This window comes from Chenopodium album, chromosome 23 (assembly GCF_948465745.1).
Source record: "Chenopodium album chromosome 23, dcCheAlbu1.1, whole genome shotgun sequence".
NCBI classification, from domain to species: domain Eukaryota; kingdom Viridiplantae; phylum Streptophyta; class Magnoliopsida; order Caryophyllales; family Amaranthaceae; genus Chenopodium; species Chenopodium album.
Window position 1 is genome coordinate 27,271,935 of NC_137856.1, and position 10,847 is coordinate 27,282,781.

Below are 10,847 nucleotides of genomic sequence, written 5' to 3' on the forward strand. Positions count from 1 at the left end.
TTAACCCAATATGTCATGATCATATTTACTAAAACTATTACTCATATCTTTTTTTTAATTATATTATTATTATTTTTATGTTATGTTTGTCTAATCAGCTTTGTTCATTTTGTCAATCATTAAGCTTTTATTATGGGAAGGACTTGGTAGACAATAAGATAACTGTAAAATAAGTAATTTTATATTTTTACTCGTTTATTTGGAATGCTAAACGTAACATGATCTATACTCTTTTTCAATTTGTAATTTCAAAAAAAAAAACGTAAGATGATCTCTATTAGAGGCAACTTAGGGAGTAGGTATTCTTTTACCTTTACTCCTCACTTTCAATAGGCCCAGGCTCAAGTTGACTTGTGAGAGACTTCAATCAGTAGGATGTCTTCTCCTTGTCTATCAAAAAAAAAAGTATAATAGAGCCAGATTTAAGAATTGTATACGCATACGTACATTGCATTGTGAGTACCATCTACAAGATTTGCTGCCATCAACAGTCAATTACAGCTTCTGCAGTTCTGCACAATTATATTCTTACAGACTTAGGTCCTGTTTGATTCACCTTACAAAAATAATATTAAGTAAAAATAATTTCAGTTCAGTAATATTAATTTCAGTTCAGTAAAAATAAGTTCAGTTCAGTAAAAATAAGTTCAGTTCAGTAAAATTCAGTTTTCTTAAAGAAGAATTATAATATAAAATCAGTAAAAATAATTTCAGTTCAGTAAAAATAATTTCAGTTCAGTAAAATTAAGTTCAGTTCAGTAAAAATAAGTTCAGTTCAGTAAAAATAATTTCAGTTCAGCAAAATTAAGGTGAATCAAACTAGGCCTTACACTTTTGAAAAGAAGTCCTTTTAACAAATACTGCACTAAGGCAAGAGTACATCTAATTCTTTTTACGCAAAAAAGTCACGAACTGTACAAATAGAGATGTAGCGGTCTATATCTTTAAGTTCAATCATTGACAAGGTACAAAGAAAGGATTTGCCATTGAAAAGATTACGATTCTTAGCAGTCTGCAATCTATCTTCGACTTTCATCCTGTTTTTTTACAGTACATATAACCAAGTCACCAGCTAGCTGTCTAATCAGTCTAGCTGCATGCACACATTATAAAGGACACTGTAATATTTGAAAAAATTGAGCTAAGAAATGCTCAAGAAGGATGCATCTTTGCAGACAACATATCTCTCGAGTAAATTTTGCAATAGTATGAGCAACATATACGAAGTATAAATTAGGACTAACATAAATACAGTGTTAATGGTCAAAATTATACCAAAGTATACAAAATTTGGTAAAACTGATCATAGGGCAAAATGAGCTTAATCAAAATAAGTACCACGTATAACATAACTCATCAATTTCTTGACTGTCCAAAAATCCTCCCAGAAATTGTTGCCAAAACATTCAGCATTATGACCTCATCATCAATTTCAGCTTTTTCAGCCCGCAACTTAGCACAACTTCGAAGCAAACAGCGGAGAGATGCACAAGTATCAGCATCCAATGGAGTCTCAATTACAGCACACAGAGCAAAGAGCCATGCACAATCTTCCTTTGACAAATCACTTGCAGTCTCAAACAAGCTTATGCGTCTTCTCAGCATTGTGACTCTAGTTACAGGGTCCATTGCTAAGACTGCAGATAATGTTGGAGCTCCTGATGTCAGCTTAAGTGACGCTAAATTCGGAGAGGCATTACTCTTGAATTCATGGCGAGCAAAAATAACTGATTCTGAGTCGGCAGAAACAGCATCACTGGTATTCTGAAGGCTTGACAGAGCCTACAGCCAAGAAAATATTGGTCAAAGGTCAATGATGAACTCAATGATTGAACTCTAATGGAATGTTAACTTTTACTAGAAATCAATGGAAAATAAGAAAACTAAAATTACTTACCAGCCTCAACTTCGAAAAATCAGCAATGAACTCATCTACCCATGGCCTCTGTGGAACAAGTTGTGGAGGGCACTCCTTGATATCAGGAATATCGGGCATGTAAACACTCTGGTCCTTGAGTTTGATATCAAGCTTGGCGATCTTAACTTTTGGAATATGCTTAGCTTCCCACCTATGAGAAAAGACAATGTAATCTCAGTACAAAAAAGTCAAGTATTTACTGGTGCCCCCAGAACATACTAAAACATTTACAAGCCTTTTAATCAAGAATTATCAATTTTCTTCTTCTTTTCATCTTGGTTGTTAAGAGCTCCTAAAGTTTTAAAAGCTAGATTAAATGTTTTGTTGCTTGTTCTTTCAAGTGGCATGTACATGTACTTCTGAGAGAAAAACGCAGTTATTTTTTGTTTTAGCAGCTTTCTTCTTGCATATGATGCACTAGCTTTCCTCTTACACTTCCTATAACTCATGGTCATACTTGGAAAAACTGATAATAATATGTCAAACTTGGAGAATATACTCCAAGGAATATATCTCTGCAAATAAAAATAGTTAAAGGTGGATAGTTCTTTCCAGCAGTATCAGAATAATTACAACCTAGTGCCACATTAACAGGAGCATGCTTCACATCTACTACTAGTATACTAGTCAAACACTCCACTTGGATTTTGGCTGGAATCTACAGAAAGATAGTACACTTTTGATATAAGCAAAGCTTCACTTTTTCATTGCTACTATAGGAGTAAGAATTGGGGCACATGTACTAAGTAAGTGCAGGTATTCAGTATTCTTATGGCTGGAATCTGCATAAAGGTAGTAAACTCAAACATAATCCATGCCACACTTTCTGTAAACTTAAATTGACAACGTGTTACCAACTCAACAACATTTTCTTTTAAGAACTTCAGCACAATTCTTTTAAAGTGAACAAACTTACAGAATTCAGAATCTTAAAGTGAAAATGAGCAAAAGAGAACTTCCTCTATCTGATCAGAGAGACGGACGGGAAAAAAGGCATACATACATGATACATGCACAAAAAACCATGGAAGTGATCAGTAACCAAAAAAAAGTGGTTCCTCATAGAGTATTTTTATGAAATAGAGCTTTTGTACTCATTTGATTTGGAAATGACACAATTGACAGAAGATACTTGTCAGAATTGTAATTTTATTAATATTTTTATTTACAAAGAATACAGTAGAGTTTTCTGCTAAGATGCTAATGGATTTAAATTGCCAAGTTCATCAAATTAAATGCTCAATATCGAATTCACCACCTTATGGTGCATTATTCAGGCAGCCAAAATTGCAAGTCATGTAAAAGCTCTAAGGTCAAAGTCTTGGAGGAAATAATGAATCTTTTATGCCGCAAAAATAACACGATTGAGTTAGAATATCAAACAGAATTTCCAGTCCCAAATTCCCAATGAAGAATAGAGACAGCATGCAATTATTTTACAACTAAGAAAGTACCTGCAAATTAACTTACAAAATAGCAGGGGTTTGCCCAATAAAGAATGTTCATTGATATAAAAATTGATGAATAGGTTGTCATCAAAATATTTCTTTTTTAAAATAAGAAGCAAGGAAACTTAAAAGAACATGAAGTATACCTGACACGTCTCAGGTATTCTAATCCATCTTCTGGTGGCCCAGATTCAAAATCTGGTTCACCTTCAACCTTAAAAGCAGGTCTATGAATGCCCTCAAATTCATCATCACTCTCTTCATCTTCACTCCAATCCCCTACCAAATCATCACCATCCTTGCCACCATGGTCCCCCTCACAAGTACAATTCGAAGAACTAATAATTTCTGCATCACAACTTGCGTTTCCTGAACACGATTCTCCTGAAAGACATCATAGAGCTTAGCAAATATAAACTGTCAAGGGAATTGACACCCTATGGTTGCAATAGAAAAAGATATGGGAGTGAAGCAACGAGTCTGCAATCATTCAACAGCCAAAGCACTCATACAGGTGAAAATCAAAGCAAAATTCACTATCAGATATTATTCACGTAGCACCATGCTACTCGCAATCAAGTTCTATACAAATTGAGCAAGTGGTCATCTACAACACTAATACACTATCGCACATAGTACTCTGTATACCAGCGGTATTCACAACTCTAACTAGACACTATCAACTTGGATTAGTAATCAGGCATCAAGATCAGATGTCAATTGATCAGGCCTAAGCAGTTAGTAGCTATCTTCTTTCTTCTGTAGACAAACATGTTTGGATTATAGCACCTTCCCCTTGCAGCAGCCATACCTGTGACAAAAGAAATCGATCTATCAAATTGACACAACCAACTAAAGAAGACAACTCAAACAACAAAAGGCATAATGACCCCACCCACTTTCTGATAAAACAGAACTAAGCTGCATGAAGTATCAAAGAAAGTGAAGCGTGAGAGAAAAGCTTGATGAATGAGGAATAAAAGTTGAAGTATACTCAAGCATGTCTCAAGATTCAATTAAGACAATGCAGGGATAATGGTTGAGGAAAACACAATGAAGAACAACGGAAAAAACCTCTTTTGACTTGCTGGAGTTAGAATCTTTATGACTGTGTTTTCCTTCCCCCACAAACACAAAACAAAGCCTAATGATATGGTACAAGAAGAGAAAGGCAGGCTACAAAGCAGAAACAGGCAGAAATGGCAGAATCAAAGCTGTGTGCATCTTTATCTCCCAAGATAATTAAAACCATTTCATGAAAACCTCCAGAAGATTTTCAAATAAATACTACTTGCTCAATCCTGTCCAAGTCATGTTAGAAGTCTTAGAACAGAAGGGATAACAAGTTAATGTTAGTTGACGATTATTCTCATTGACCAATCAAAGAGCCCTCCCAAAATCAATTGTACAGGCCAGTAGGGCAGACAAGATAAGGAAAGGATTAAACAACAATGACAATAGTGAATTTTGTAGTAGGTAAAATTTTCTGGAGTTTCAAAATACGATATTCGACGAACATATCAGAAAGTTACAGAGCACTATGGCGTTTTACAAATAAAGTTTCAGATAAGCTACTCCATAACGTTGACAGTTTTTCTACCATACAAATTCACATCAACAAGACTTGAATATATATCTATAGTATAACCTAGAAACATCAATTACCCAAGAAAAAACTAACATTGGGTATCAATATAATGAAGCAAACATCAATCAAGAACACACACCAAAATCTCCATCTTATTGGGGATGACAGCCAGAGAAAAGACTCTATCAACTCTAGAAACCACAATAAAGTTGTAATTTTGCATAGACCCAAATAAATCATAGTCAAATTCCATAGGCCAGCAGTGCAAAAATCACTCAAATCATTCAAGATAAACAAGAAACAAATCAACGATTATTTTAAGATTTAAATGTACAAAAGTTTCACAAAATAAACCAAATCCCTAACATAAAGCCAACAAAAAAAGTTCAACAAACCATGGAAACAACTCAAATAAAGGACAGAATTCAAAGAACAAAGAAAGAAAAGAGAACATACCCAAAAATCCTTGGTTTTTGAAAGTAGGAACATGTGAGCAAGAAGTACCCAGAAATCCTCCATTGTTAAAGTTCTTCCTACCACCACCAGTCTGTTGATTCTTAAAACTACCCAATTCATCATATTCCTTCTTCACAACAGCAGAAAATCCATTGTAAATTTCAAACCAAAACTTCTTCTGACCTTTAACATTCACATACCTCATCATCTCCATATCTTTCCTTGAGTACATACACTTTCTCTTTCCTCCATTCAAATCAGCAGCAACAAAACCAGTGTTGTTTCTTGCATTACTCTTCTTCCCCTTCCTTCGATTTCGCTTCGCTTCAGCCATTGTTACATCATCAACGAATGGAACACCAACCCCAAGAAGCAAAGTTCCATCAATCATCTCAACCTTCAATGAACTAGTTGAATCTTCACCCTTTACCAAGTTCTGCAAAAACCCATTAAAATTCTCCCCCTTTTTTGCAGATTCCAATTGCACTACCTCACTTACAGCTTCATCAGATTGATTTTCCGAGGAATTTTCATCTATAACTCCAGTAAATCCATCAGAACCCTCATCAATTTCCCCCAATTCTGATTGAGGAAGTTCATCCTTTCCATCAAGATTCAACAGTTCGTTGGAATTAACACCCGATCGTTCAATTTCAGCAATATTTCCAGAATCATGGAGAGATTCATCAGTCATACCACCCTCTTCTGAAAGAGAGAGCTTCGCCTTTTTTGGGGATTGTTCTGGGGAAGAATCAGTTTTCTGGGTTTCAGCAATACCCACTTCAAGAATTGAGGGTTTGGCTTCCAAAGATGAAGGAAGAGAGAGAGTAGGAACTGGGTTCAACGAATTGAGGGGTTCGTGGTCTGAAGGAGGAGAGACCATATCAGTGATTCTTCGTTTGTGGGAATGAGGAGAGGTTTCAGGTGATGGGAATGGAGACTCTTCCGCCATTGTTACACTGCTCTGGATCGAAGAAGAAGGAGAGAAAGAGAGAGGAGAATGGAGGTTCGCAGAATTACAGAAAGAAAGCAGAAATTGAAAATTTGAAAATTGGAAATTGAATGAAGATTGAAGAATGAAGGGGAAGGAAATGAGAATTAGGGAGGGTTTTATAAAGGGGGTTTTTGAGACGGTTGATAACCGAACGGACAAACGAATGAATGTCGAGCTGCTTGAGTCAAGGTTTTGTGGTTTGAGCCTTGGAGCTTTGAGTGAAAGCCGTCACTGGGTCGGGCACTCGGGCTAGCCGTCTACAAAAGGTCGTGAGTTTGGAATAGGCGCGCCCTAGTCGATCAGGTTGATTGACCAAAATATGTATATCATGGATCATGCTGTGTCATATGAAATAATATACTAGTAATAATCTTTTGTAAAGTATTTTACTTAAAGAAAGTAACGGTTGGAATTTGATTGGATGTTAGGGACAGGGGTTAATAACGTCATTTACCCAAATTTAATCCTAGTAAAATAGGAAAAATTACTTTTACTCATGGATCTTCATCATAACACTAGTTTTGTTAATGTAGTTGCAATTTTGAAAATATTGGTCTCAAAGTTTGCATGTTATTGTTTACATGTTACTGCTTTTATTTTTTATCTGGCGTGTACTTTGCACGTTAACTCCGTCCACTAACTGATACTAAGATAGAAGACCCACCTACCCACTTTCTTCATTTGACAATGGAGAAACGAAAGAGAAGATACGCCTTTTCCCCTTCACAAGCATTCTCTCTCCTATATGTTATTAACTTTCACCATTAGGCCCACTAACCCGACCCACCCCATACTCAAACAACAAGGTGGTAGACAGGTGGTTTCATACACTACGTACTATTTCTGGTGGCTTTGCCATCGAGTTATAAGAAAAACATAAGAAGAGAAGGGTATGGTTTACCCCAAAGGATAGATATTTCACTCCCCTACTGTTTTCTCCATTAAATATAAGTTTTTCCTTCTTCTCCATACAAGATAAGTTTTTTTTTCCCCATTAAAGCTGAGCATTGTTAAATAGAATTCTTTCTCCATTAGGGTTTTGTAGAAGACAGAGTTGCAATTAATGGCAACCATCATAGCTAATTAACTCTATCTCATAGTTGTTACACCGTTTACAAAACTTTATTATCGAAATTATAGTAATACCCCTTTTATACAACTGAATATTATGAAAAGACCCTTATATTAACAAGTTTTGTTACTTGTTAATATAAAAAAACAACTTGTATTTTCTCAATAGATTTAATTTAGCCTATTTTTATCAAGCTCTCAAATGTCTATTGTTTCATATATAGTATTCATATTCTTATTAGGCTTAATTTAGCCTATTAACAAGTTTTGTTACTTGTATTTTTTTCAACTTGTATTTTCTCGATAGATTTAATAAGAGAAACGTGAATTTCATATTTGGCTTGAGCACATTTTAATTTGGAAAGAAACGTCATGATATAACATAACAAAGCATGGCCAATATAATGGGTAATATTCATATTGATCATAATTCATTCCCCATCACTTGTATGGTCTGGAATGTGCAAGGTGCTGGTAGTAAAGAATTCTTGGCGGTTCTCCATGAAGTCATTTGTTTGCATAAACCTTGTGTCTTTGTGTTGGTCGAAACTCATATGGGTGGTGACTATGCTCAGAAAATTGCTGATATCCTTGGTTATAGAGGTCACACTAGAGTCGATGCTCAAGGCTTTAGTGGTGGTACTTGGGTTTTTTGGAAACCTGAACTTGTGAATGTTGATCCAATTGAGAAATCTAACCAATATATCACTAACTTCGATTCGCCCGGCCGGCAGGCCGGCGGCGGAAAAATTGAAAAGTTGGTTCAATTCATAAAAAACCTCATCACTAGGAATGGTGATGTTCCGTGGTACTTCTCTACTGTTTATGCTAGCCCGGATTCTACCAAACGTCAAGATTTGTGGCGTGACCTCTCTGACTTTGCTCGAAGGAATAATAAACCTTGGTTGCTCGCTGGAGATTTCAATGAAACCCGTTTCTCTTGGGAAGGTAGTTCTAGTTGCAGCGAGACTTCGAGAAGGAGTGCTAAATTTAATGCGTGGGTTGATAATAATCAACTGGTGGAAGTTGAATTTTCTGGCCCTTCTCACACTTGGGCGCGTGGTAAAACTACAGCTACTCGCCAAAGTGCTCGTCTTGATCGAGTTTTGTGCTCTTCTAAATGGAGTGTTCGCTTTGATAAGGCTAAAGCAAAACACCTCCCTGCTTTTCAGTCTGACCATTGCCCTCTTCTTATCTCCCCGAATGGTTTTGCTCCACTTGATTCAATGAACCGCCCTTTTCGCTTCCAAGCTGTCTGGCTCTCACATGAGAAATTCTCTGATTTTTTGGAGAGTAAATGGAGTACTAATACTCCTCTCGTTCCTCTTCTTTCTTCTCTTTCGAAAGACTTGCAAGAGTGGAACCATGATATTTTTCACAATATATTCAAGGAGAAACGAACCTTAATGGCTCGAATTAAAGGGGTGCAGACTTCTCTTGCTACGAATAGACACTCAGGTTTCTTAAAACTTGAGGCAAAGTTGCGTCGGGAACTTGATGAAATTCTTCAACAAGAAGAGCTCCTTTGGTATCAAAAGGCTCGGGTTGACTGGATCGAGAATGGGGATCGCAACACATCCTTTTTTCATCTAAGTACTATTATCCGACGTTGGAGAAACCAAATTGCAGCAATTAAAAATAATGAGGGACAGTGGGTTTATGATGCGGATGAAGTCAAGAGTTTAGTGGTTAATTCTTTTTCCACTTTGTTTACTGATGAAGGGCAATCTGGTGAGTATGACATTTTTTAAAGGGAGTTTGCAAAGAACTTTCCAATGCTGATTGGAGCAGTCTTTGTCGGCCATTCACTAAAGTTGATGTCAATTTGGTGGTCAAGAATATGGGTGCTTTAAAAGCTCCGATACGGGCAGGATGGCTATCAAGCTATAATTTTTCAGAATAATTGGGAGTTAGTCGCTCCAAATGTATACTCCATGGTTCTGTCAGTTTTAGAGGGAAAAGGTCTTCCTGAGTCTCACAATGAAACTTTTTTAGTGTTGCTGCCAAAGACTGATAACCCGGATTCTCCTTCACAATTTCGTCCCATTGGTCTTTGCAATGTCACTTATAAAATCATCACCAAAGCAATTGTTAACTGACTCAAGCCCCTACTTCCAAAACTCATCTCTTCATCTCAATCGAGCTTTGTTCCTGGCCGACAAATTACTGATAATATTGTCATCGTGCAAGAAGTCATTCATACAATGAAGCGAAAACAAAGTGGGAAAGGCTACATGACAATCAAAATAGACTTTGAAAAAGCCTATGATCGTCTCAAATGGTCGTTAATAAGGGATACCCTTCATGAGATGAATCTAGCGATTAGGTTGGTAAAAATAATCATGGATTGTGTGACCACCTGTAACACCCCCAAATCTCCCTATACGAAAATACTAGTATAATACGTATAATTATACCGTAGAGATAGACTTGGGCGTGTTACCGCCGCGTGATTACGCAAGGCTACTCAAACTTACTAAAATAAATACTTTGCAGCGGAAACTCAACTTTCTTTTATTAATACTTACGAAAATACTAACATTGTTATGAGTACTCAAAATAAACACAAGACCAACATTCCTAAACTAGGTGAAGCAAATCCCGGGACTCCCATATGCTCATTCATGACTCCACCTGAAAATAGTCAACACTGCTTACCATTACGATAAACAGGGCGAACCAAAACAAATAGGAAATACGGATTAGCAAAATATGCTATGTACGATAAGTGCAAGATAATGTAAACTCAATTTATTCGCAAACATGCTTTAAAACCAATTTCCAATAAATAATCCAATAATTCCAAAACTCAAGATTTAAAACCAATTCCAATGATTCAACATTCAAAATAATTGATAAACCAATTCCTTTAAAAATCCAATTCCCTTTTTGAACCAATTTCTTTAAATCCAATTCCTCACCCAAGTGTGCACACCCCCCAAGCTAGTCTCCTTATATTACAAGGCTATTCTTGAGGAAAGACTAGGTCATACAAAGTCCATAGTCTTATCAATAAACCAAATCCGCATAGTGGGATTACCAACATGCTTATAAAGCATTAATAATAATATTTCAATGGTTCAATAAATCCAATATAATTCAAACTCCTTTTTACTAATTCCACATACTATCAAAATCAAAACCTCTTAAATAAATACTTGAGAATAAAATCTCATATTAATAAATTTCAAAATCAATAACTCTTCCTTGAGAAACCTTTTGTTTAATTCAATAAACTTTTCAAATCGATTCCTTTAAACATGATAAGTAATTCGATCAAACCATTCAAAACATGATTTAAAAATCAATCATTCAAAATACTTTTATCAATACCTCCAAACATAATTTATTTCAAAATCACAATTCAAATCA

The 10,847-nt window shown here is 35.9% G+C and overlaps 2 protein-coding genes across 2 annotated transcripts; one reads left to right on the top strand and one right to left on the bottom strand.

Moving 5' to 3' along the window:
* Positions 1–1,229: 1,229 nt before the first annotated feature.
* On the bottom strand, positions 1,230–6,549 carry LOC145608794 (uncharacterized). Its single transcript, XM_081664391.1, has 4 exons — positions 5,411–6,549; positions 3,513–3,750; positions 1,898–2,069; positions 1,230–1,782 (listed from the first exon to the last, which is right to left on the bottom strand). Exons 1-4 carry the CDS (start codon positions 6,360–6,362, stop codon positions 1,357–1,359), a joined length of 1,788 nt encoding a protein of 595 aa, XP_081520517.1. The 5' UTR covers positions 6,363–6,549; the 3' UTR covers positions 1,230–1,356.
* Positions 6,550–7,879: 1,330 nt separating this feature from the next.
* On the top strand, positions 7,880–9,226 carry LOC145607249 (uncharacterized). The gene has a single exon (XM_081662967.1). The coding sequence runs from the start codon at positions 7,880–7,882 to the stop codon at positions 9,224–9,226; it is 1,347 nt and encodes a 448-aa protein (XP_081519093.1).
* Positions 9,227–10,847: the final 1,621 nt, after the last annotated feature.

Excerpts from the sequence above, each read along its gene's own strand:
- LOC145608794 (XM_081664391.1), bottom strand. The coding sequence starts at position 6,362 with ATGGCGGAAGAGTCTCCATTCCCATCACCTGAAACCTCTCCTCATTCC. Across the intron at positions 2,070-3,512 it reads GAATACCTGAGACGTGTCAG|GTGGGAAGCTAAGCATATTC; the intron begins GTATACTTCATG and ends CTTTTCTCATAG. Across the intron at positions 1,783-1,897 it reads ATTTTTCGAAGTTGAGGCTG|GCTCTGTCAAGCCTTCAGAA; the intron begins GTAAGTAATTTT and ends TCTTGGCTGTAG.
- LOC145607249 (XM_081662967.1), top strand. The coding sequence starts at position 7,880 with ATGGGTAATATTCATATTGATCATAATTCATTCCCCATCACTTGTATG.